This window comes from Botrytis sinoallii (assembly GCF_014898435.1).
Source record: "Botrytis sinoallii strain Bc 23 chromosome Unknown BSIN_021, whole genome shotgun sequence".
Lineage (NCBI taxonomy): Eukaryota > Fungi > Ascomycota > Leotiomycetes > Helotiales > Sclerotiniaceae > Botrytis > Botrytis sinoallii.
In genome coordinates, this window is record NW_024066048.1 from 863,401 (window position 1) to 890,792 (window position 27,392).

A 27,392-nucleotide genomic window follows, 5' to 3' on the forward strand; every position below is an offset into this window, starting at 1 on the left:
CGCCAACGGAGAAGGTTCAATTCACTCAAGCAGAGTGTAACAATGAAACTCGCGATCTGATAGCGATCAATTGACCCAACAACATTTGACTCAAGTGCCAGGCGCTGCAGTCTTACAGATTTTCTTATGCTCTTTCCAGTCTGCCTTCTGACACATCGGACTACAATACCTCACTCCTCTACATCTCGCGCATTGCTTATACACCGTGTCTCCCTGTGGGATATCGCCACATTTCTTACATCCTCTGGGGTCAACTACACCGAGTTGATTAACCAACTTCCGTGTTATTTCATCTATGTGAGAATTTGGAGAGGTCGACATTGAGAGTTTTCCTTTTTCATAGTTGTCATGTTCTTCCTGCGAATAATGTGCCTCAACATAATCCACCGTTGATAACGGCATAAGAGCGATTGTTGTTGCATATCTACTAAGCGTTTTCCATCCTTCAACCTGCGGAAAGCCTTCTGCATCTTTTCCTTCGCCGCATGCGCAGATTGGTGACTGGCTCGATTCAGTGTACAAGGACACTGAGCCATATTGACGGTATTTGCATCCTGGGCCGTGGTCCCAGTCTTTTCGACATGCTTCTACGGTTGCCGGAAGCATTTGTCTCATTAGTTGCTCGTCTACGTCTCTCATACAATAGGAAATTGGCTGTGTGCTTTTATGAGCTAGTAGTTTCTTGATTACGGGAGTGAGTGGGGAGAATTCGGCTGTAAGCGGAAGTACATATGCATCCAGAACAACCGAGCTCTGATCAATATTATGTCGCAAAGCCGAGACAAAAATGATCATTGAAGTACTACGTGGGTCACTAGAATCGAACAGAAACGTCTGCTTCCGACCTAGTCGAGATGGTTGAACAAAGGAAACCGCCATATTGTGGATGTAGCTTTTGATTGAGAATAGAGCAGGAACATCTTCTTGGAGACCAACATCAGATCCGCGCCAGTACGAGCGTTCTCGTGCGCAGAACATGCTATGCATGAGATTCGAAATCCATTCCGCAGTTTCGCGGCCAGTGCCAGATATGATTGGCTGCTGATTCATGTTTACTTTGGGAAGTGTAAGGGGGTAAGCGTCTGAGCCATTCAACACAACTGGAAATGGATTCAGTGTGTAGCCTGTATTATCTAAAGCTAAACTCGGCTTAGCAACCAATGCTTTCACCTTGTTCGAAGTATCAATTATCGCTTTGTGGAGTGTGATCGGATATGGGAATTCGACCTGACCGACTTCAAAGCCGTTGAATCTTTCGGAAATAGTGCAAGGAGATATTTGGCGAGCTCTGATGGCACTTTCGGTTTCCAAATGTTCAAAGTTCTTTTGAATTTCCATGGTCTCGACTGAAAGGCCGTCTTTCATTCTGACAAAGCAAGGTCTTTTAGAGGCAGAAGGTGTACGTAGAGAGCCTGCATGATCTGTTGCAAAAGGTCGCAATCTGACTCCTGGGGGTTCTCTTAGAATCAAAACATTATCCTCGTCAAGGCTATAGCTACATATAGCCTCGTCGCACATATAGTCCGCACTCAACTTGTTGCTCAAACAAGCTAACTCTACTCGCGTGGATTCTCTGGACTCTATCATCAACACCAAGGAGGGTACAGCACATGTCACAATTAAGTCCGATGTCCCCTTCAAGCCCTGTTGATCTTCAATGACGTCGTAAGCATCATTATCATCAGCTCGTTGGACCAGACTACCAAAAAAGCACTGAAGACAAATGAAGATGGCCTCGGTCTTACTTTTTGTATGCCGGATTTTGATCTGTAGCCCAACCGTGGCATACTCGTTATCTAACTTCAATGCCTCAAGAATCTCGTGTGGAATGCTCAGAGAGATCCAAACCAGACGGGGAAATTTATTGTGATGAAGTGGGTTCCCATCGGCTTCTTCATTTAGAAAACTCAATGGACCATTTTTGAATCCTTTCTGGTTTGCGAGCATGATTTGATGAGGTATTTCCAGTAAAGAGGGCCGAGAACAAATACCCAGTTGGCAAAAGTGTAAAGATAATTCGAGGAGTTGGAGACCACCGACACGCAACCTATCCTCGTTTTCGATATGTCCGAGAAGACAGTGCCCAAAAGTTGACAGCTGATCTTTCTTGACACAACCTTTCGCTAGGCAAACAAGAGCGGAAAAACCTAGGCGACTGTATCTAAGACAATGCATTTCTTTTCCGGTAGTTGGATACATGGACTCAATTTCAAACATCCTCAGGTAGAGCTTGAAGAAGAAAAGGGCAAGTTCATGCGGTTCAAAGATCAATTCTCTACCGGCTGGATCTTCTAGATTTGGGTGCCTCCACTCAACTCGCATATGATAACTATCATTATTATTTCGATGCACTGAGAATTGTCGTTGGGCATCCAGTCCAACGGCATATGTGGTAAAGCCGAACAAGTGACCGGATGGCGCCAGCCCCAGAAGCAGTGAGAAGGTTGTGATATCGCAACACAGAATATGAGATAGGATTTCGACTGGATCTTTGGTATACAAAGACAGCGTTTCAGTAAATATGACTGAGGTTGCCTTGCGAGACAATAATGGCGATATAGCAGGCAGCAGATTCAGAATGCCAAGCGGATCAGCCAGATTATTGGTGTCGATGACGTCAAACGAACGAATACCGCTTGCTATACCAGGATCGTCTAGATTCAGTGGAGTTGAACGCCATGCCGTGGTGAACATACTGAGCAGTTTCGTTTCTGGCGTTACATTACCTCCTAAGCTTTGTAGCGCATAAGAGAATCTCAAAGCGTCGCCGCAATAGAGGCGTATGGCTATTCCTTTCTCACGAACCCTCTCCCCAAAACTCGCGCACCACTCCTGGAATTGAGCCTTTGCTAGCATCACAACGGCCTCTGCCAATTCCTCCTGAGAAGAATTCGAATCATCGAAGGCGCTTGCAAGACGAAAGCCCAAAAGAGGATCCGAGTTTGAAGAGATCGCAAATACATTCCCTGCAGAAGTAAGTGCCATCAGCGGATTCACAAGTTGGCCGTCATGTTTCAAAGCTTCCACATCATGCGAGTTCCCCGCGATTACACCGTGGTCCCAAAACCCATCAAAGGCATTGACAACTGTTTGGATGGCACTTTCCCAATTCCCACCTGCTGAACGAAGAGCAGATGCATACTGTTTCCGGCCACAGACATCCTGGACCCCGATATCCCTATTCGTAATATATTGCTCTCGCCTGGTTAAATTGACCTCTGATTTAAACTTTGTTTCGAAGTGATCTCGTTCCTTGGAATCTGACCTAAGATTTGCGACCTCGAGGTACTGAGACCACATTTCTCGAACTTGATCCAATGTGTCTTGGTTCATGAAACAGATCGATGCGCCATAGCTGGAAGACGACCACACTTCTAAGTTCGCCGATTGTTGAAGAAGTTTGCGAATCTGTTTCTGTAGCACGGCATTGTCGGTGTTGGTTATGTAGAAATGGTAAAATAAATTCCAGATTGATGCGTAGGATTTGTTGTCGATGATGAGCGAAAAAAGAAGAATATTGCGCGCTATATGAAAGGTTCATTAATGGGCGAATCCAAAAAGAAGAGAGATGGCGGGGGCTGTCTTACCCAGAATTGCACTTTCTGAGTCGCAACACATGAACTCCCATTTTATCGCTTCATCTATAGAACAGAGTATTAGTAATTGCGCATAATATGAATCAAATCTTGAGAGAACATGCTGCCTCCCTCACCTTTATTGCACCAAAGGGTAAACAACAAGTTTCTGGGATCACCACAACCCAGCAACAATACTCTTACCACATCATCCTTCTCGCAAGCAGGACGCCGAGACTGTAACAAATTGATTGCTGGAGTATTTCCAAATGGGTATAAAAATGGCTTTACATTGAATCTAGTCGGTCCTAGCATTTTGAGGAGTTGTCAGATCGCGGGAGAGGAGCAACGAAGGCAGAGGCAATATATTGTGAAGTCCAGGGAAAGTCAGTTTTAACTTGACCAAGCGAATTGCCGACTTATTTATTTTTCTCAACCAGAAATTTCATAAGAGATTCTTGTGGCCATGGAAAGAAATGCAATCAATTTTATATGCTTTTACATTTCCGCTAAAGGGATGGGCCAAAGACGTGGTTTCAGAAGATGTGTTCTAGTGAATTGAGACGACACCCCCCAATGAGATGCACAAAGATAAATCAAAGAACGGAATTCACTTGAATTTATCAATTGATTTTTCCTTGGGTGACATGATCTATGATCTGCATTGCATAGAATAGCCATGGAAAGCTCGCAAACAAAACAATAGAAGTCCTTAGCCACGTATGGAAACAACCCTAACAGGAGTCAAACATGGCCTTTCAAATGTTAGTTTGCATCTTGTCATAAGTATAACAATGTTTGTTTCATTGTTGAGTTGCAGCATCTTCTTTGACTATTCAAGCCTCACTGATATCCTGAGAGAAGATATAACTTTCACAAATCTCCATACTCTCTGTGTATCTTCAGATTGCCTGCTCCCTTTGTTTGAAAGTCTGAGCAGTCAATAGCCATTCAAAAACAACATGTTTTTGAGATAGAATACAATTACATATTGAAACTTTCAGAGCACCCAAACAATGTATGATCACTCAGTAGTGATTTTCAGATTTATCGGTGTAGTTTTGCGGTCAAATCCAGGCAAGCCAGATTCGAAGGGCATTGCCTGTTCAGATATATATCAGGTTGAATCTCCGAGTTATAAATAGATCTATATAGCTATTTGAAAGTAGGTATATAGTCGCCTAGCAGTCAAGTGACATTCGCGAGAGTGAATACCGGTCTAGACAATCAGTTCGCTGTAATCGTTCCATTCACACAAGTAACCCCCATGCCCTCCACACCTTCCAACCCCGTACATACTTCTCCCGCCGTAGTCCCATTCTAGAAATCCATTAGTAACGAAGAAGATTCGCAAATATTTGTAGTTGACTTACTGCAGTAGTCAAATCAATGCCCTCGAAGTGGAAGTCCTCGCAGTGTGCGCTATCATGACAAAGTAGATACAGCCCATTCTTTGGCGATTCATCTATACACCATTAACCTACAAATTTCCTATGCACCGAAGGTTGACTTTTCAACAAGATCAAAGCGGGAAGACTCACTGGTAGTAGCATACCAACACGGGTCACTCACACAACTCGCATCCCCAACCACTGCCGCCACAGTCCCATTAATTCCCTCCCATGTAAACCCCTTCGCATAAGCCGCAAGACTAGTATCCGTCCCGCTCGGAATACCCTTTTCCTGATCATAATAATCCTCAATAAAATGGATTGGGTAGCTAACATTCTTCACCTCGATATTTCTCCACGTCACATTACTTACATTACAAGTTTTACCTATCGCCCCCTTGAATCTCGCTGCCATCAAACTGTCATAAATATACGCATTTTCAAACGTGTAATTACCGCCTGTGCCTGAAGAGCAAGAGACAGAGAGCCCGTGCGTTCCGGAGGCGATGATATTGCGCATTGTGACGTTTGTAGCGGGAGGTCAGACGTTGATAACATCATCACCATTGTGAATTTCGAACCCGTCAATTAAGACGTTAGATGCAGAGAGGTCAATTCCATCTATTCGATCATTTAATATATCATATTCTAATAAATCATCCTCAAATGACTGTGAATGGAGGAGATAAATACCAGTGTTAAAGGGAAATCCATCATTACTCCTAGCATCAATGAAGATATTCCTCATCTCGACATTACTTCCCCCTATCGAAAACACCCACGCCACAGGATTAAGAATCTTAAGATTGCGAATCACAAGATCACTTCCAAAAGAATCAGCAAAAGCCTGTCGATGAAAGGAGTGCTAAAAAGGCAACATCTTAAACATACGTAACCGTAAACCCGAACCAATGCGGCCGTCCTCCTTGCACCGAGTCCCACGGACTACTCCACCATTTCTCCCCATGCGCCAAAAACCAACCACCACTCTCCTCCTCACTGCCCTCAAAAGTGACGTTTGTCCCCTTAAGCGTAATCCATCTTCCGGGATAAGTACGAGTATTGTTGACCACCAGCTGTACCGCCGTCACATTCTCACTCAAACTGATATTGCCCTCGAACGAAAACTTTACACTCGTAAGGTTTTTGAAACTGAGGGGAGTGAGTAGATTATACGTGACGTTTGGTTGGAAAAGAATTGTAGAGTTCGGGCCACAAAGATTAACAGCTGTCGTGATGCCTGGTGCGTCGTCGATCAAGGGGGAGGAGTTATAGGGCATGGAACATAGTTTTGCCGAAGAGAGGGAGAATGAGAGAAGCGAGAAGATGAGAAAATCGTGTAACTTCATGTTTGACAAGATACTGGACAGCTCTTGGCTTGCAATACAAATATCAACTTCAATGTTTTATAAGTCGCATTATGAATATTTCGGGACTTTTGAAATGCCGCATTGAAATTGCCTATGGGGTAAACGTACGCGGGGCATTCGGGAAATCGCAGATTCGCTAACCCTGGTGATTTTAATCAGATGTTCCTGTCATGCCCACGAATCAAATCTTCAGCTAAAAATTCATTTTGACATCCTGTGTTGCATAATGGCGTTCCACATTGATATCTAATTTCATTTGTAAGAGAAAGTGGCGAACCAAGGGAATAAAGTTTGAAGCTTATTGATGGCTGCCCTGCATGATCGGGCATATTAATCCACAAATCGGATGATTGCCCGTGGGTTCATCGACGATGTAACCATTAATTCCAAAAGCGGGTATGATGAGCGATCATTCCTTCCAGGAACACAATTTTAGCAATATCTCAAGTACTCGCCACAAATACGAATCAAAAGTTGAAAGATGTCGAAGAGTTGTGCACCCTGTGATATTTATTAATTTTTTTAATGTATATGCTGTTTGGCAGTGTGTTGCAGTCAGGACCATTGCCTGACATTTTCATAAATTTGTCTCGGCAATTAATTGCGATTAACAACAAGCCCCTTTTCTTCCTCAAATACAATCTTTCTCTTCCCGTAATAGATTGGGTGAACGCCGTATCACGCCTTTCAAATGTTACCTTTTGAAACCTTTCTTGTTATTGATATGGCGACTGTAATTTATGCAGACAGACCTCTCTTCTCACTCTCTGAAAAGAAAATGACCATTCTCCATAACTTCTTCACCAGAACTTCTGCTTCCTCATCCAATGCCTGTAAGAATGTTAGTAAATGTCTAAAATGATACACGAGATAAAAGCAAAAGATGATTACGTACTCCCTCCAACTGCTCCACCAGTTCTTGTGGCTTGCCCCTGGTCCTAACATGCTCCTCAACAACCTCCACAAGTAACTGTTCCTGCACTCCCAGATATTCCACAATCTTCTTTTCAACGAACGGTCTCAACTTCTCCACGATCACAGAATCATCCACAAAGTCCCACTTGACATCCCATGCCCAAAGTCCCTCTTTCTCTGTGGGTATCTCTTGTGCAAGTTGTCGAACCGCCTGATCACGTTCTTCGTCAGAAAGGCCAGCTGCTGCTGTCGAAGGATCGAATTTGATTGGGATGAGTGTGCGTTTCGATGTGTTATCGGCTTCTTCCTCATCTTCGAGGAGACCTTCAACTTCAGCAACAGTGCGACGAGGTGGAGCTGCCTTTTGGGCTTTCTGAGCCGCAGCTCCAAGGGACAACTTGAAGGGTTGTTGAGCCATGCGAGAAGATCTCGTTTCGAGTTCTTCAGCTTGACGGTCGAGGAATGAGTCTGCCAATCCTCTAGCTTGCTCTTTATCTGACGTCTCGCGGCGTCTCTCATGTTGTTCCGCAATTCTATCTCTCTCATCGGCAGCAGCTTCGCGTTGAACATAGATTGCACGATTTCGAACCCAGAGACTTCTGTCAACATAATATGGATCAGTTTTGCGAGCAGCCTCGGCATCATCGTCCCATTCCTTGAGCCTTGCAGCCATCTTCTGTTTCAGATCATCCCCATTCACAACATCCTCGTCTTCACGTTCTTTTTCTCGTTGAACAGCTGCTGTGCGAGATTTTTCACGATTGAGCCAGCGTCTTTCTTGGTCGAGATATTGCTTCTCAAGTTCTGCCTCTTTTTTTGACTTTCTTCGTCGCTCGAGTTCCTCATCGCTAGCATCACTGTCCTCGTCCTCGCGGTTATAATAATTGTCCCCGCCGGATCCACCATTGATACCACTGCCATTAACAAATTTAACGCCAGCTTGATAGTCTCGTGGTATCTGTTGGCCTTGAAATTTAGGACCCGAAGGTGCATTAGGTACACCTCTAGGGCCAAGAGGTATATTATTCGAACCAGCAGAAGGCCCACTGGGAATTTGTGGCCCGGGGGAAGCAAGGCGTGAAGGTCGGGGTGCACCGTTTCTTTGCCTTTCTAATGCCTCCATTTCCTCCTCGCGCTTGAGACGTTCAAGGTCTCGTCTGTTACTTCTATCCCTAAAAGCAGCAATTTCTTGTGCAACCGTTTCTCTCATTTCAGCTGGAATATCCGAAAGTTCATCGTCGACTGCTAGTGGAATGTTAACAACTTCAACATTGTCACCCCCATTTGCATCCTGCATAGCAATATCCTCTGAAGTCTCTTCAGCCTTGACGAACATAGGTGGATGAAAGAGCTCGTAAAGTACCGCCTTCAACCCTATTCTAGCCGCATCGAGACGTGTTTGGTCACCTGTAGCATCATCGGCTCTTGAAGCCTGGTGATTCTCCAAATAGTTCAAAGAATTATCATCCACAAAGACCAGTAGTTTGTTCTTCTCCACTTCATCCTCCTCATCCTTCTTAGTGCCATCAAAAGGTGGTTGTTTCTTGGTTGGAATTTCGATGTCCTTCAAAATTTCTACAGCCGTAGCCAAACTCTCCGCGTCATCATACTGCGCAAATCCGAAACTACACTCCTTCCCAGCTCCATCAATAGCTCTATCCCATCTGCGTAATCTACCTGCCGAGCCCAGAATCCGCTCGATTCCCTCGTCACCGCCAGCCCCTTCCGTAATGCCGCCAACAAATATAGTTCTTACGATCTCTTCCTTCGTAGGCGGCACTAAAGACATGATACTTTCTCTCATCGATGCCATTCTCTGTGCATTCTGAGTATACGCGGTAGCTCTATCCGAGCCTCCTCCAGACATAGGGTCTATTCCTGAACCATTGGCTGAGACTGGTGTATTGGATTTCGCAGGACCGGTACCTAATCTAATGACAGGCGCGCTGAAGTTGATGTTCGGCATGTTGGTCGGAGGTTGAAAACTGGCTGGGATTCCGCCGGGTCGTGAAGGCTGTGGATTGTTGGCTTGTTGCAAGCCAGGGGGAGGAGCTGTACCTGGCGCAGACATGCCTGGTGGAGGTCCTATTCATCCTTATATTAGCTGAACAAATCGATGCTCTATTCATCAAGAGTTTCCTACCCATTCCCGGAGGTGGCCCCATACCAGGCGCAGATCCATTCTGGCCTGGGAATCCACCAAATCCTGGAGGTCTACCATAAGGCGACGCTGGATGGATGACATTCATTAGCAAAAGATGAAAGACGAGGGAGATTCAAAGCCATTAGTTATCTTACCACCATAGGGATTATACGACATAACTATCAAAGCCTTGAGAGTATAATGTAGCAATCTTAGTATCTGGAAAATTGTTACTGAAATTGATAAAGAAAAAGAGGAATTGAAGCTGGCGCAATCAATGTTTCTTTTGCGATACAATGTAATATTTACTTCACAGCTCAAATCCCGAGGATCCAAAATTCGTAGCGCACAGACAATATAAATTTCTTAGCGCGTCACCCCAAAAAAGTTCATCGGCCCCGGTATCAACGACATCTCTATTGACGACCTCTCAATTTAATCATCGTAAGTCTAATTCTTCTTGCAGATCCCCAGTTACTTATCTAATATTCATATAGTATCATGGAGTTAAGACGTATTGGATCGGCCGTGTTTCGGTCGAGCACGAGAGATGCACCACTCGCCCAACTATTACAGTCCAGTAGGCAGAATGTAACAAGGACTCCCATAGCTCATCGGGCACTTTCTACAACTCCACGAACATACGCACCAAATTCAGAGCCCACTACTCGAGCGCCTTTTACTCCAGAAACATCTACATCCTCGTCTTCACCCTCAACCCGAGAAGCTTCTAATGGCTCTCCCGCAACCCCGCCCACTCCAAAAGAAGATACTCTCGAGTCGCTCGGCACGCAATCTATCAGCCAGACCCTTAGTTGGATAAAACCCGAGCACCGTACCGCTTCTTCGCACTTCAAATCTTCCTCTGCCCAATTAGAGAAGCGAACCAACACTCCTAGAACCTATCAATCGCCCGAACTAAAATCCTCCAGTCTTCTCAGCCGATTGAGCAATCCCACCATTTCTAATCCCTCCAGCAATTTGACACGCTCCCCAGGGATGTCTACACAATTTGCAGGAATGCAAGTTCCCAATAAGAAGACTGGAGTGACAGGAAGTCATGAGGATTTCATGCATGAAGTTGCCTCAATGGTAAACCCAATTCAACCTCCTCGAACTGAAATGCGTCTCTCGCCCCGAACTGGTCGAACGGTGGATATCAAGTCTAATATAGATTTATCGCGGGGAATCCGAATGTTGGAGGCCTCGTGTGCATTGAATAAAGTACGTCACGATCAAACACATCAGAGGTTTCACGAAAGAGGTGGTATGAAAAGGAAGAGACTTCGTCGACAAAGGTGGAGAAACAACTTCATGGAGGGATTCAAGGGCATTGTGGGCAGAGTGAAGCAGTTGAAGAATCAAGGGTGGTAGGAACTTTATGAATGGGGGTGCGAGGATGGAGGTATGACCTCCTCGGACATACTTTGCAATCAGAGGTCATAAGAAGTACTCGTATATTGTAGAGAGAGTCTAGGAAATGCGTTAGACTTCATCATTATGTATATTACTGTAGAGAAGTTACAAAAAAACTGTGGAAACCGCAGATATGAAACTCGAATAAGTACAAAGCTTTCGAAATGCACAGATGAATACACCGAGCACCTATCAATATGAATTACAGCTTCAGTATCAGCCAACCTCGTGTATTAAATGTGACTTGAACGTGAGGTCCATGGAACATAATGCTTTTTGCGAATGTGTGAGCAAGCCATACACGCATGTCCTCAGTAGACTCCATGCCATGCCCTCGTCAAACCCCATTAAACGTAGTACGAATGTCTCCCCTATTTCGTTTAAGCCAATAGCTTCGAGCCCACCGACAGATCAGCGGCAGATCATTGGCACAGACGCTCCTGTTGTTTGCCACCAAAACCATGTGATTTTTCAAAATCCAATTCAAAACCCGCCTGCAGCAGACAGTGTTTTTACATCGAGATTGAATCGAACCAATGAAGAGCTTATAATCAATCTATCAATTAGATATTTTGTACCTTGAAAATGGCTGTGGCTGCGAGGCTACTATATAACCACGTGATCACACATGGATAGAAATCTTTGGAAACTCGTTATCTCATCCTCAGATCACACGGTGATTACATAATTAAATAGGCTTTTTGGCTTTGATTTCGAGACAGGGCCTTCTGAAGGTTTATCATTATAGGGTCTGAAACTATTTGATTCTGATTTTAATGTGAATCCTAATAATTTGTGATTTTTGATTTTTTAATTAAATATTATAAATCATTTAATTATTATATTACTTTAATGTAGATTCAATTTATAGAGGTGATTTTTCTTATTATTTTGATATATTTTTTATTATTATAATTTTATTCTATTATATATAAGTATAATATTAAAATCTAAAAATAACATTTTTAAATTCTAATATTTTATTAAATTAAGTATTTATTCTTTTCAAAATCTATTACTATTATTATTTTTAATAATAATATATATATTCTAAAGATCTTTTAGTTAATCTGATTCCTATTATATATCTTAATCTCTTTTAAAGAATTAGGATTATTGATTTCGAAGAGGTTGAGTACTTCTAAATCTGAAAATTCATTTGTATTTTGAAGCTATATATCTTAAATTTAAGATATATAGTTTTAAAATTCGAAGAGTAATTGAATTTTTATTAATGATATAGTTTTAATATTATTAAGTATCACGCTAAAAGTGATATCACCGATAGCATTAAGCTAATTGGGTTGATTGATTGATTGATTTAGTTTAACGTCCCGCTCCAGTCCATGACTATATAAGACGGCTAGGCTCTAAAAGCTTAGCAATGCTAGTAAATATCTACAGTAAATATAATCAATTTTGGGGGAGTAAAAACAAATATTGGGGTGCTCTGCCCAATCTCTATTCGGAATACAAATAGAGATATAATGTCTTTATCCACTAGGATCTTTCCCTTTTCCTTCTTTCCTTACCCCTAATCCTATTAAAGTATCCCGATATCCAATTCTCTTTCAAACTTGGAATCCAATTTGCTATCCCTTCCTTCTATAAGGGATAAGAGTTATTCTCTCCCGAGTTGTCTTTAGTATAATAAAAGATCCTTTTACTAATGAAATGAAAATAGAAGGCATTATTTTTTTTTAACTCTATTTTTTTTAAACTAGCTCTTTATATACCTTCATAAACTTGATATTCTCTAGCCCTTATTAAATATATATAATCGAAATTATTGAAAATGATAGGGTAGAGTTGAATCTTAAGCCCTACAATCTACACACAAATCAATTCGAAAAATTCGAAAATTCGAAAATCGAAGGAAAAACATTATATCATATCGATACCCAGAATATAGAATTAATTAAAAGGCGATAGTATTCTCTATATCGTAAAGTCGTATTCGAATGGCTGAAAGCCAAAAAAAGAAAAAAGATTATAATTCGAAGAAAGCAGTGACAAGCTTTATATTGAAAAGACTCTTCCAAAAAAGAGAAGAGGCTAACTTTCCATATCGTACCTATAGAAGTAATAATAAAAGACAGATATTGAATCTGACTAAGGCTTCCATAACCTTTATATCCGTATTGCTTTACTGGTATTCATCTTTTCGTAAGGATCGCTATTGCAAAATTGTAATATAATCCTTCCTTCCCTATATCTTCCAAAACCCCTTTTCTTCCAATTCTTCCGATTCCATCTGCAACTCAATCTTAGCTTTACAAACTCTTGAAGAAGAGCTGGAGGTTTGTAGGATGCACCGCGTACAGGTGTTGAGTCTTCGCATCCCAAGCTAATTGGGTTTATATAGGCTAATTCTATCGTAAACACACCCCTGAGATTGCTGACTAGCTGGGTATAGGCAGTAATCTCTGTACTAGCCTTATTGAGTCATAAATGCGCAAATCTCTTCCTATCTCTATGTAATGCCAAATCTAGATTCTCTTTTGATTAGATACAATTAGTATTAGGTTCTCTCTGGATATATCTAATAGACCGAGTAGAGATAGTGGAGCAACAGAGCAGGGTTCTTACATTAGCTCTAATAGGTTAAGATCAGATGATTAATGTGGTTCTATTGAAATACTCTTTTATAAATGGGCCCACGGAAAACCACTACAAGAGAGTACGGTAAAGTAAAGAATTATGCCATTGCGCTATAAACGCATACCGGGCTCATAACTATCACACTAAAAGTGATATTATCACGGGGCAGGCGGGCGGGATAGGGTTCTAATAACTTTGCCCTAATCTGGCAAAGTTATACTAATTCGGGTAATAGGTTCAGATTGAGGATTAAGACATAGCTCAAAGAGCTACAATACAGAATCTTCTGAATTGAAGATATACAGAATTTTCATAACGAGCTAGCCTGATCGGACCCTAGTTTGTTTGCGCTCCGATGCGAACGCTCTTTTCGATTTTTTTTAATAAGATTAGTATATCATATAAACTCACACTATAATATTATCCCCCTTTTAAGAATCGAGCTCTGTTGAGGCGATATATTACGGTTTACAATCTACAGGCAGGCGGGGCTTGGTCAAATGGGATCGGGTTTGTCAGGGTATCTACAGTGGAAATTGCAAATCAGTTCTTGTGCGTTTTTCAGATAGTTCATAGGTTTTTCGGTTGGTGTATTATAGCCGACCCAATGGATGGTATACTTTAAGCAAAGTCCTCCACAATCTCTTTTTTCCTAATAGAAATCCAGAATCTCGGCGGCTTTGAATTATTCTAAGCCGTCAACTTCGATAGGTAGTGGCAGCAGATTGCACTGCTCAGGGATAAGGTCATTGTATACAGGATACAACAGATTGATATAAAAAACAGAGTGAATCCTTATTGAAACAGGGAGTTTCAGTTTATAAGTATATAGGCCTATCGGGTTCAGAATTTTGAAAAGCCCGAGGTTCTTCTAATCGAGCTTTTTCTATAGGTACAGGATCTTGATGTTTTTAGTGTTTAGTTAGATCAGGTTATTGGGTAGGTATTTATAGATAGAGGAATGGCGGGTATCAGTATTTTTCGAGTATCGGGCTTGACTGGCAGTTAGTTTGGTTTGTAGGTGTGAAAAGATAGTTTTCATTTTAGTAATGAATTTTTTGGCATTTTGTATAACAAAACGATTACTTTGGGATAGTATAGGCTCGAAGTCTAGGTGGGGGTAAAATCTGTAATTCGAAAAAAACGGGATTATTCGGGTGCTTTCGGATCAGGTATTGTTAATAGAGAATTCGGCAAGTGGGAGTTACTCTGCCTAGTCGTTTTGTAGATAGGCTATATATAACCAAAGGTATTATTCCAATATCACATTAGCCCTCTCGGTTTGTCCATCAGTTTTAGGATAGTAAGCGGTTAAAAGCTTGATGGCTATGCTTAAGCACTTATAGATATGTTTTTAAAATTCAGAGACGAATTGAGCTTTACAATCAGATATAATGGTTAGGGATAAGCTGTGGAGCTTCCAGATATTTTTTCGGAACAGATAGGTAATCTCTTCGAAGTTGCAGGTATTATAGCAGGACAAGAAATGTTTCATTTTCGTTAATCGATCGATTACTATCATAATAGTATCGAAACCGGTACTTTCGAGTAAATATATAATGAAATCTATTGAGATATCTTATCAAGCTTTTTACGAGATCGGGAATAAACGGAGAACTCCTTTCTAGCCTCTGTAATTCGGGGTAGCGCGGTGGCAACTATAGCAGTTACGGACTTATTGCATAATATAATTGTAGTATTCAGGCTAGTAGTAGTTTCGGGACAGTAATTCGAAGGTTCGAGTATAGTGCAGGTGACCGGCAGCGGGCGATTCGTAATACAGGCAGAGCAGGTAGGTTTTCAGAGGATTGTGATCGGGAATGTATAGTTTCTCTCGATAGTATAGCAGATTGTTGTTTTTGGTATACTCAACAAGAATGATTTTCAGATATTTTGGGGATCCCTTTTGTAGGGATTTCAGGATAGATTCGGTACAGGGTCGGCTTGGTAGCCCTTTATGGAATAGGGTAAGCAGGTTGGTAGGAAGGTCCTAGAGGGGTTTTCTGGGTTCTCTAGTTGTATTGTAAAGTTGGGTATAGATATGGCATATGGGATTGCAGGCTCTATAACTTTGCTATTTTCTGGTAAAGTTACAGTATTATCGGATCCAAGTAATTGGTGGTGTTGGTAAGGTTAGGGTTTTCTCTGGTTACAGATGATTACAATGAAGCGTACTTTCTTGGCAATCTTGGGTTCGATTAGGATAACAACAACAGGAAACAGATCGGGATCCGGTTCTCTCGTTTCAGGATAGTATAGCTTTGGTACAGAAAGCATTCATCCCTTTTCTTAGGAAGATCTTCTGACCTTCTGGTTAGCGTGTCAGATATTGATATCTATCTTCCCAAAGCGATAGGTTATTCGGAAATTAAATCGAGATAGAAATTCGGATCAATAGACGTGACAGCAGTTCAATAGCTTTATTGTGATAAAGTATTCCAGATTTCTATAATGGTGATTACTTTGAATTGGTAATAGCAGCACTTTCCAATTCGAATGCTATTCTTCGAAGCAACGGATAATAGCTAGCAGTTCTTTATTATAAATCTTGTAGTTGTATTTAATTATCGAATGTTTTTAGAAAAGAATACAATAAATCTAAGTATTCCATTATCGTTGTTATTGAAAAGTACTCCTCGACAGATACGTAATCGGAGGCATTAGTTTCTACAATTATTTCCTTTTCCCAATCGAAGGAAACCAGAACAGGTGCTTCAATAAATACTTGCTTCAATCGGTCGAACATTTTTTAATAGACAGAGCTCTACAGAAACAAAACATTCTTTTTGATCAGGTTTATCATCGGGTTGATAATCTTCGAAAAATCTCTAATAAAATCGTTAATAAAAGTTCGAAAACCTAATGAATATTTGAACATCGATTACACTAGCAGGCGGTTTCCAATCCACAATTATTCAGATTTTCTCTGAATCCATTTAGATACTATTGTTTCCTACAATAAGGCTAGAAACTTGATTTCGGATTTCAGGAATTTGCACTTTTCGAATTTAGCGAATAAGCTGGTTTCCCTTAATGCTTATAGAACCTTTTGGATATAGTGAATGTGGTTCCTTTTGAGTTCGATTGTATATCAGAATGTTGTCCAGATAAGCAGTGCAAAATATATTCAGGTATCCTCGTAGAGAATTATTGATAAATCTCTGAAGGTTATAGGAACCTTTATCAGCCTGAATAATATGACTAAGGATTTGAATAGTCCGAATCGGATATGAATACAATCAGGTATTCCTATTCTTTTTTTATTTTTATATTGTTGAAGGCAGAGATAATATCAATTTTACTAAAATACTTTATTTTTTCAGATTGTTTAAAGATTCTTTCATTAATAATAAGGGATATCGATCCTTGACCAACAAATTGTTCAAAGTGTAATAATCTATACAAAACCGGAGGTTTCCATTAATCTTCTTAATAAACAAAACAGGGGAAGCAGTAGGGGAAAAGCTTAACTGAATGAATCCTTTTTTAAGATTCTTTTCCAGTTATTCTTTTAGGACTTTTAATTTGGAGTGGGATATAGAGTACAAAGCATCGAAAGGAGGAATAGCTTCTTCTTTGAAATGGATCTTATGGTTATACGGTTGATAAGAGGATAGCTTTTCTGCATTCTTTAGGGAGAAGATATCTTTTCAATTTCGGAATTCGGATAATAGGTCTTTGGGGTCAAATACCTTCTTCTTTTATTTAGAATATCATCGATTTGCTCGATCGATATCTGAAACATTTCATATTTCCGATAGACATAAGCCGAACAGGCTTTTAGGGAGATTGCGGCTATATCCTTATTCTTTAACCCTTCAAAACGGGCAGGCAGATGTACAGATCGAGCTTTTGGAGGAACATCTGGTAGAGCTTTTATATGGGACGGGTGGGACAGAGTGTTACAAAATTCATAGCAAAACAAGCTATCGAATTGGAACGAGTTTTGTCGCGAAGTCGACACGGGGGTTGTGTTTTTTAAGCCAAGCTATCCCCAGCACAATAGGATAATGGGCTAGCTCGGTTACATACAAAACGATCTTCTTCTCGATATGATCGTTGATTCTGAGTCCTACTCAGATGTAGAAGATAACTCGATTGTCGGGCAGGGTGTTTCCATCGAATCCTATAACTTCGAATACTGTAGACAGTTGATGTACTGATATTTTCTGGGAAGACATTCAGCTTCGATCTGTAAAGGCAATTCCTTCGCATCCGTTATCGATTATAATATATATCAGAAGAGTATCTTTTCCAAAAACAGGGTAAACAGATAGAATTATTAGATCCGCATAATTGTTTAGTTCATCTTTCAAAGAAAGGCTATGAATAGTAGTAGCAGATAAGCGGAGGGTACACAGAGGATCGTTCTGATCGTGGTTTAGGTTAGGCATATCCCGTTTTCCGAATTGATTGAGCTGGTCAATAAGCGGGGAGGAAAACGAGGTGGGAAATGGATAGGGACTTGGTCTCTCGGAGGACTGTTCAATACAGGGCTGGTTTTCGTAGGGCTGGTTGTAGTAGTAGTAACTCGGAGTTGAACAGAATGAGTATCGGAATGCGGGCAGTCTTGTATCAGATGGCTAGCAGAGCCACAGCGATAGCATTTACCATATTCCTACCGCAAACCCAGATTCCTAGTAGTGTATTCCTTTTTTCCTAAGCTCAGATCCATTGGGTCTCTAGGAGTAGACTTCGGGCTAGCGAGTCGTAGAAGCAGAACAGCGATTATTCTCCAAAGCGAAGTTTCGAAAACAATAGAACGAATATGGTGGACTTGTTGTTGATATTGACGGAATCGATTATCGAATTGTTGTAAGTGGTTAGCGTATTGATGAAATTCATAGGTCGGAGTGGGGTTATATAACAGTATGTCTTGTAGTTCGCAAGAGATTCCTTGAAATAAAAGCAGGGTTAGAGTATTATCAGGTATCTCTCCTTTTAGAGCAAGTCTCTGGAATTCCGTAAAGAAGGTGTTAAAATCGAGGTGTCTTTGCTTCAGTATATATAGTTTATTCTGTGCGTTTTGTATTCGATCAGAATCTTCAAAGGTGTTTTCGAGATATTCGAGGAGTGCGGTATAATCGGTGAACTGAGGAATCCCACGGGAGATCTTAGATAGTATAAGCTTGTATGCCTTTTCAGTAAGTCTTCTAACAGTGTAAGTTAAGCGGGTAGAAGTTGTCAGAAATCTATTATTATTTGTATTCAATTTTCTGTATATTTATTGAACGAATTTATACAAGTTGGAGTGAATACTATCAAATTCTTTTGGATTGGGGATGTATTCATTCAATCGAGTGATCGGAGCAAATACAATAGGTTTGGGGATAGAGTCAGCAAGAGTTTTGGGGGATACAGTTTTCAAACGAGTAGATATAGTAGGCATGGATTCGGTAAGGCAATCGAGTAGACAAGTGTTTTGAGTAGCAACCTGTTTGTGCAGAGCGGTTTGAATACATTTGCGGACTAGGGATTCGGAAATTTCGTGTTCAAGCGATTTGTTGGTCTCCTTCAGTTCAGTATAATATATAGATACCGACTGGAGGTATTAGTATCAAACCTGGGGATCCTCCGATACAAAAGCGCCAAATTCTGAGGAGTCCCCAAACCGGTCAGGCGGGTGCGGAGCAGTTATTGTGAAAGTAATGTTTTAATGAGTAGGAGCTATGTAGTATTACGGGGTAGGCGGGCGGGATAGGGTTCTAATAACTTTGCCCTAATCTGGCAAAGTTATACTAATTCGGATAATAGATTCAGATTGAGGATTAAAATGTAGTTCAAAGAGCTACAATACAGGATCTTCTGAGTTGAAGATATACGGAATTTTCACAGCGAGCTAGCCCGATCGGGCCCTAGCTCGCTTGCGCTCCGGTGCGAGCGCTCCTTTCGATCCTCTCCGATAGGACCAGCATATCACGTGAGCTCACACCGTGACAGATATCACCAAGAGTGTTAAGCTAATTGGGTTTATATAGGCATATTCTCTCGTGACATAATATTATTCTTAATATTAGTATTAATAGAATAAAATTATTGAAAATAACTTAGCTAATTTTAAAAAAAATCCTAATTAAACTATAATATCATTATAATTTTAATCAATTTAAAGCTGATTTATATAATAATATTAATTAAGCTCTCTCAAATATATTAATTAGTTTTTTAACAAATAATAATTGAAAGAATAATATATATTATTAAAATATTTTCATCAAATAGATTTAGTTGTCACGGGCACCTCTGAGAGCATTCAGAAGCTTTACCGCTAGACTATAAAGCCAAAAGACTAGGAGGTAGAACTGGAAATTCTACCTTACTCTCACATATATAACAAAACAGAACAGAAATCAGATAATCAGAATAAGCTAATATCAATCCTATAATACTACTCTCCTTCTTTTAATAGATAAATCTTATTATCCAATAACAAGGAAATAGATAGATTTATATATACTAACCCTCAAATTAATAAAAACTTATAAGCTATAAATAAGGTTCCCTATACAATTCTATTTATAATCTAAAATAATTTTATCTAATATTACAAATACCTTTGAAAATATTCAAAAGCTTTATTACTAAATTACAAAGCTAAAAGACTAAAAAATAGAACTAGAAGTTCTATCTTACTCTCACATATATAACAGAACAGGACAAGAATCAGGTGATCAGAATGAGCTAGTGTCAACCCCGTGACATGTGACGATCCTGTCATATTAGTGGATCGGCTAGGTCCTCACGTGATCCACAATCCTGTATATTACCACTTCCTTCCGAAGAGCTCTTCTAGCTCTTCACCTTAGTATTCTAAATGATGCAATCGTCACATGACATTAGTTCCTTATTAAAAACATAACTAAATATTTTTAGATTTTTGAGGAGATAAATATTCCCCCGATTTCTAATTGGTTGAAAAAATTAGATTATTAGTCAATCATAATATTACTATAAAAAGATCAAGATATTATATTATTTAGAATTCAATGAAATATGTTCTATTAACGAAGAGGGTCTGAATATTGAGATAAGACACTCGAGCTACCTAGTACTTTCCAATCACCAGAAAATCATGCGCCACATAGCTACAGATCCATCGGAGCCGGCTATCAATATCTAAGATGAATCCGAAAATGGACCCACGAGCTAATGTGTTATTTCTGAAATCCGGATGATGGTATTACCGGTACTTAGAGCACCTATTATTACTCATATTCTTATCAACTCCCTTCTTTCTTCGTAGAGTTGACGGGCCATCTCAAGTTCTCAACCAAGTTCAAGGAGTCTATCTCCCGTTGTATTGCATTGTATCAAGCATTAGGTACCGACCGACCTGCTTTCAGAAAGGTACATTTTCTCCCCTCCAGTTGGGCCAATAATCCATCCACCCACTTATTATATCTACTCAGATCACCAGACTCGAAGAGCCAGCAATGCGTTTGGAACAATGCAAATTCAAACAAAGAAATGGCTTTCAACGGTGATTAGCTCGCCCTCCTCACTTAAATCAATCTTCGAAGCTAAAAATCTATCGACTTTCAAAATCTAATCGCAAAACTCAATCTACAGATCTACAAATGCTAAATCGACTATTCTGTCAATGAACACTCCCACAGAACCTCGGATTCAATATTGAAAACTTCAAGTTTTGATAGCCCATCGGATGCATCTCCTAAGCCTACCATCTAATCATATCCGAAATCGCCCCCGTCCTTGTCATCGGAGGAAACTCCGTTTCCGCGACGATATCGAGTTTCCACAAATAAGCAAACCCTCAGACAACCACATCAAATCGGAATTGCACCATTCCCAGATATCAAATTGAATCGAATGAAATAATCCTCCATTATTCTCAGACACACCATGATGAAATAAAATGTAAAATAACTCGCTGATTCGAGATTTGAAATTCCAAATCGCTATATTCCGATTGACTATCCCCCCTCCTCATAGCTTCCCTTCTGCAAACTTCAGCTGAGCTCGAAGGGCCACTTGACACTTCAAACTAATGATGGTTCACGTCGCTCACGTCCTATCAAGTTTCAACTTTCAGGAGCTCACCCCCGATAAATTCTCCGATCCCACCTCGTCGGACCTTCTGATCCACTCTCATCGTGATTGCTTTATACGGACCCTTCCCCCAATCTACTGCATGGCAGTGCATAATATTGCTTAAGCTGGGCTTGCTTAAGGCCTGCAGCCCGGGACTGCAATTGCCCTCACCGCGCTACCCAACAATTGGTTTACTCGTCGTTATGCCCAACAGAATTTCCGGATAAATGAAGTTTCTCGGAATCCCCTCCACTGACAGTTACAGCTAGACATACTCTGCAATTGACGACAGGATATCTAATTCACGGTCGTATTGCATGTAATACTACTAATCTATACTCGGCAATATCAGACGACTTTGACAAACACAGATATCATGTATGTGCGTCGCTTCCGCCAGTACCATAGTGGCAAGGGCGCATGCACTCACACCCTTGACCTACGATCAGCCCACAATCCCCATTCTACGGAACTATTCTTCGTATATACGAAATTCTATAAACGCGACAGGCCATTTATACGCTGTACTGAAGTATTACGATCTAATCTATACTGTAACTTGAAATTTAAAGTTTAGTCACCATGTGCCCCTACCTTATCTAAAAGACTTAATAGATGTCTTAATGATAGTGTGTATTTACAGGGCCACATGAAGCTTTGTGATAGATATCGTGACAAGCTACAGAATCGCGAATGGGATCAGCTCTTGGGACTTGAGAAATGTACAAGAGGAATGCTATGTTCCAGGCTCGTCAGTAGACTAATTTGAAGATTCAGGCGCTAGCTGCTAAAACTGTAAAGCAGAGTATTTCTCGTTATATTCTAGAGTTCCAGAATATTGAACTTGGAAATTGCGCATATGCTGTTTCCTATGCTGTATCTTATGCTCGAGGATACTGATTTAGGAGAGCTACAGCCTCATGTATTGTCATGCTGGTCATTTTAGTCAAACGGGAAGGCCGTATTAATATCAGTAACAATTTCGGGGCGCTTAAGTTTCCCTTTTCGTGCCAATACACATATTCGCCGTTCACAGACGCGGTTCAGGACGAATAAAGTATCTGTATGTTGAGTCGCTCGATGATCCAACAACGGAGGCGGGTTCAGCTCCGAAGCTCATTGTTTGCCTGCCGCAACATCACTCAATGTACTTCAAGTAACATCATATAATATTGTCGCTCTGAACAAGATCAATCAATGTCTTTTTCTCGGTGATGTATGCCGTCTTATTCCTGAATGATACGATCGTGATAATGGTGAGGTTGTATTGAAATGTTTTACTAGAACACGCCCCTAGAAAATTGGAGATATCTTTAAAATAACGACTTTCGAAGTAGTCCACGTTGCAAGCCGCATCGAAGTTTCTAGATTCAAATCAGCCTCCCTGGATGTTCCGTTCAGTTTCATCAGACTCCCCACATATTTTTGACATTATCTGGGACCGGTCGCATAGTGCCTACCGTTCATCTAATCGACAATTGTCTCCAGAACAAGCTAGAAGACAGTTATTAGCTTTTCAATCTTGCGGCGTTTAGCCTTTGCTTAAGCGCGATCAGTGGTAAATATACCTCTTGCTGTTCATATTAACCTTCCAGTAGTCACCAGTATCGAAATAATACTGGCAATCTACACACTTCATTCGTTACAAGCACATTGAGTATTCTTGAGATTTCCACAGGCTGCAAGCAAACGGCGCTCTCTAGGCTCTAACCGAAACATTTCTCCAAAACATTCATGATACAACATACCAGTACCGACGAAAGTTTGGATTTCATCTGAATGGTTGAGATGAATCCCTAATCTTTCGAACAGGCTGTTCTCAGATCAGCAAACCAATGCAACCATCCTCGCCATCCTCGTCATCCCCGCTACCCCCCCATACTTCTCACCGATGCGACAGACAATTCGAGATGAGGACAACGCCTCTTATGCCCCACGTCTATTGTCTGCAACCTGATATTTCTTATTTTAGGACACCATGCAATATATGCCCGGGGTTACTGACCAATGTCATCTAGAAACGGGTTTGTAAATGGTGCGACCTATTCTAGAGATCATCTAGCCTTGTTTACTTCTCGATCTATCACCAGTTTTATACTTGACCCGGAGCTGTTCTCCGTCTATTACCTTTCCAACGACAATTCTACTTATTGCCATAGTAATCTAATCTCTTCGCATATCTATATTAAGTCTAAGATACGATCATATTCACATCTTGACTCTCCATCTAATCGACTCCGCAATGTCGGGTTCAAACTTTCGCACTCTTCTTCCCGGCGATATGGATACCACCATGAAAAATAGCAGTTCAAGCGATTCTTCGAAGAATAAGAACAACACACCGGAAACAACAGGTTCCAGTAGTCATACAACCCCTGCATCCCTCGATAAGAGATCAGAAAGTGCAGGTCCCATCGCAAAGAAGAGGAAAGTTCCGACATCAATCACCGCAAACGCTTGTGTCAATTGTAAGAAAGCTAGAGCGAAGGTAAGCGATTTTGATATTCTTTGACTGCAGCAATGAAAGTAAGAAGCCCAGCATGGACACTTGATAACTAAAGCTCACCCAGTGTGATGGTAAACAACCTTGCACTCGCTGTACTAGCAAGAGAAATTTATACCAAGAAGATTGCGTTTACGAGCCACATACTAAGAACGCGAAGACGATGCTGGTGAGGGATCTCAAAGAGAGCCATGACATCAGACACAAAGCAGAAAAGATCTTCACATGGCTCGCGAACAACACCGAAAACGAGCATGATATCCTCGAGCGCATTAAGAATAGAGAGTCAATCACGGAGATAGCCAGTTGGTTGGGATCCATAGAAAGCAGTGGTGAGTCACAGCTATCTATATATGGAGGTTCGAGCAACGAACTCGACTGTGATTCACCTAATGATTCTTCATGGACAACAGTGACAGACGATGATGAAGTTATCGACCACCTCATCTCCCTATATTTCACATGGGTCCATCCCTTCTACCCTTTGTTCAATGAAGGTCACTTTGTGGAAAGTATGCGCCAAGGATCAGACAAGTTTTGCTCGCACAGTCTGTTTAATGCCATCTGTGCTATGGCATGCTATCTCCACACAATTGCTGATGAAGATACCATTGACTACAAACGAATGGGCGCCCAATTCTCTGATTTGGTTAGGAATAACATCGATCCGCAAGACAGTAGTCTAACGAATATCCAAGCATTTGCGGTCATGTTCTTGGTACGCTGCGCACAAGGAAAAGGGCTTAGTGGTTCGGTATACTTGACCATCGCAAGTAGATCTATGGAGAGCCTCAGACCAAGCGATAGAGATAGCATCGATTATCGACAAATCTGGAGGGAAACGGTCAAAGGTTTAAATAGCCTGAATGTGTGAGTACCCAGTCTCCCACCCAACACAAGTTTACCAAAGGCACAACTAACACTCTTAGCGAGTGGGCCCAGATGACTTTCACGATGGCACCAGCTTACATTCCAGATCTGCAGCCAACTCAATCGGCTCAGGAAATAAGCTTATGGGAGGCTAAAGTGGACGATCTCAGGTGGGCGCCGTATCGATTTCCTACAGACCACACAAGAGGAACGACACTCCCTTGTCTGACGGCAACCACAAATCGCAAAAAAATGGAGCTCGTTGATATCATCCGCGAAGCTACGATACTCCTGTCTAACACAACTGGGCCTCTGATATCTGCTGAAGCGTTGTGGGCCATTTATCGCAGATTGTTAACGTGGTATGAAGATCTACCAAGAGATATCGCCATCATATATGGAGAAGAAGTTCAAAGGTTACCGCATGTATATTCACTGCAGTAAGCTCAGTATTTTGTTGTCTGCTCCTAGTCCTGCCATAGATCATCAACTGACTACTCAGTATACTATATGCCGCGACGGCAGTCTATGTCCTAAGCCCACTACTAGGTTTCAAGGAACCTCAGCTGGATGCACTGGTTAGGCAACATGCAAAGGAAGGGCTCAAGCTTCTTGTCGAACGATATCACTTTCATTACACATCTCGTTACCAGCCAGTCTCCCAAATGTTCGCCATGTTGTATTTGACCGATGTCTTGATTCAATCATCTCCAGAAACTGATAAAAACTCTGGAAAAGATGCCCTGGCATACATTAGACTAGCAACTGATATTTTGACAGAGTCCAATAGTAGCTTTCCTGTTGCTAGCGTCTTTATGGGAATGCTTCAGGAAAATACAAGGAGATTCTTGATTCCACTGCCAAACGAATTTGAAGATCTATTTCGCCACAGTCATCGCATGTCGAGATTTCCCTTAGACGATGCTGTCAACGCATTTGGAAGTACCGCTTATGCTCTGCCAATTGAAGCGATGGGAAGAAGGATGCGTCCTGATTTTAAATCTAGATGGATGATGCATGCCACTGCTGGATATCCCAAGGTCTTCCACAGACCACCACTCTTACGCCAAACTTCAGTCGAAGAAACGGGTGCCCAGAACCTGATGCGAATTCTAAATCTGCACACTCATAACACAAATTGATAGTTTTCTTTGGAGCAAGGGGGAGGGGGGGTGCTTTTTGTTAATCCTAGGTTTTTGTGGTGAGGATGTTTTTCGCAAATTGTAGTTTGAAATGTATGATGTGTTGTTGCTTATTCAAAACTTCGTCCGTTCCACCAAAAAAAAAAGATCCTGATTCTGGTCCAGAACCGCACTGTTGGAGACGTCCGCCAAGAAATTTTTTCAACTGATATTGACGCCGTCGATGAAATTCTGGTTGATACGCCTGGAACATGAAGCCAAGATGAAGATGATATTCCTCACAAAAGCAAATCTGCCGGTGGTTGCTCTCTAGGGATTTCCAGCAAATTGCTATCTATTTGTACGACCATCTTCCACCGTCCATCGCAATATTGAAATGCGCATCGTCTGGAACGACTAGTAAGAATGAAAACTTTGGCTTGCTGTGTCCTCTCTACAGTTGTAGCTCGATATTAACCAACAAAATCATCGTGGCGCATTTGATAGCTCGAAATTCAGGAAGCCTGCCGGATCTGATTTGAAAAATAATAGAACGATGGAAGTGAGGATCAGCCGGAATCAGTCTATTGGTGTTCCAGGTTCAAATTGAGGAAGATTCTTTGGTATATTCTATGTATGACTGGATGAATGTCTTGCAAAAATGGCCGCCGGGAAAGTCCAATTTGATGATATATCTCGAGGTTTGGGAGGAAATTTTGAATTGAGGGTGGCGAATAATGAAATACATTTTCCTTGGTGGAAATGAATGAATTTGACGATAAATCTGATAGTGTGAATCGATATCTTTTGATGACATAGGTGCCGGTTCATCAAGGCATAGTACGCCTTTTATCGAAGCGGCCATAGTTGATACAAATCCATGATGGCGAAAAGGAATTTATATGGGTGAAGGAGCAAGTGGAGGAGTAGGTGTAGGAATTGATGTTGGTGTACCTACTAGGTATCTAGGTGATACCTTATTAACGTGTACATGGCGAGTGAAGTGAAAGGTGTAGTAGACATGGCACGTGTCCGGTAGCCGACAATGATCAACAAGTCGGCATAAGATACAAGAAATGCTCGTTGAAGAAGCATTGATGAGCTACATATAAAGCATTTATTAATATCAAATATGTTTACATCAACCTCGGAGTCCTTTCTTTGTTCGGGTTTCCAAGTTCTTCTTACAATGCTGCCCCGGAAAAAATATGCTAGACATATACCCTCTGGATCTTAAGACCCCAAAGTAAGTACCGACCGAGTGGGTGAACTTAAAGGGGCGAAAGGGAACTGATACCATGATATTTCTTGTTTTTCGATCTTCTTACTGGGTATCTATTGTCTAATTGGCTCTTCGAGCTATTGGAGTGGAGTGAACGATGACAAGTCAATTCAAGGATGCAAAACTGTCACCCACGCCACCTGAAATATGGCT

The 27,392-nt window shown here is 41.2% G+C and overlaps 5 protein-coding genes across 5 annotated transcripts; 2 read left to right on the forward strand and 3 right to left on the reverse strand.

Moving 5' to 3' along the window:
• Nucleotides 1-90: 90 nt before the first annotated feature.
• On the reverse strand, nt 91-3,890 carry EAF02_009761 (uncharacterized protein; the record flags this gene model as incomplete). The annotated part of the gene is made up of 3 exons (XM_038905809.1): nt 91-3,524; nt 3,588-3,641; nt 3,713-3,890. 3 exons carry the CDS (start codon nt 3,888-3,890, stop codon nt 91-93), a joined length of 3,666 nt encoding a protein of 1,221 aa, XP_038754549.1.
• A 912-nt stretch (nt 3,891-4,802) lies between these two features.
• Nucleotides 4,803-6,315, reverse strand: EAF02_009762 (uncharacterized protein; the record flags this gene model as incomplete). The annotated part of the gene is made up of 6 exons (XM_038905810.1): nt 4,803-4,895; nt 4,949-5,040; nt 5,117-5,431; nt 5,531-5,587; nt 5,660-5,790; nt 5,858-6,315. 6 exons carry the CDS (start codon nt 6,313-6,315, stop codon nt 4,803-4,805), a joined length of 1,146 nt encoding a protein of 381 aa, XP_038754550.1.
• Nucleotides 6,316-6,755: 440 nt separating this feature from the next.
• EAF02_009763 (uncharacterized protein) lies at nt 6,756-9,571 on the reverse strand (the record flags this gene model as incomplete). The annotated part of the gene is made up of 4 exons (XM_038905811.1): nt 6,756-7,167; nt 7,232-9,336; nt 9,395-9,481; nt 9,550-9,571. The coding sequence occupies 4 exons, from the start codon at nt 9,569-9,571 to the stop codon at nt 7,075-7,077; spliced, it is 2,307 nt and encodes a 768-aa protein (XP_038754551.1). The 3' UTR covers nt 6,756-7,074.
• A 324-nt stretch (nt 9,572-9,895) lies between these two features.
• Nucleotides 9,896-10,768, forward strand: EAF02_009764 (uncharacterized protein; the record flags this gene model as incomplete). Its single annotated transcript, XM_038905812.1, has 1 exon — nt 9,896-10,768. One exon carries the CDS (start codon nt 9,896-9,898, stop codon nt 10,766-10,768), a length of 873 nt encoding a protein of 290 aa, XP_038754552.1.
• Nucleotides 10,769-22,563: 11,795 nt separating this feature from the next.
• On the forward strand, nt 22,564-27,094 carry EAF02_009765 (uncharacterized protein). The gene is made up of 5 exons (XM_038905813.1): nt 22,564-23,951; nt 24,034-24,836; nt 24,896-25,276; nt 25,339-26,071; nt 26,144-27,094. Exons 1-4 carry the CDS (start codon nt 23,706-23,708, stop codon nt 25,976-25,978), a joined length of 2,070 nt encoding a protein of 689 aa, XP_038754553.1. The 5' UTR covers nt 22,564-23,705; the 3' UTR covers nt 25,979-26,071; nt 26,144-27,094.
• The last annotated feature ends 298 nt before the right edge of the window (nt 27,095-27,392 follow it).

Bases quoted from the DNA above. Each gene is read 5' to 3' on its own strand.
- EAF02_009765 (XM_038905813.1), top strand. From the start codon at position 23,706: ATGTCGGGTTCAAACTTTCGCACTCTTCTTCCCGGCGATATGGATACC. The intron at 23,952-24,033 runs GTAAGCGATTTT...AAGCTCACCCAG, and splicing joins GTAAGAAAGCTAGAGCGAAG to TGTGATGGTAAACAACCTTG. The intron at 25,277-25,338 runs GTAAGCTCAGTA...CTGACTACTCAG, and splicing joins CCGCATGTATATTCACTGCA to TATACTATATGCCGCGACGG.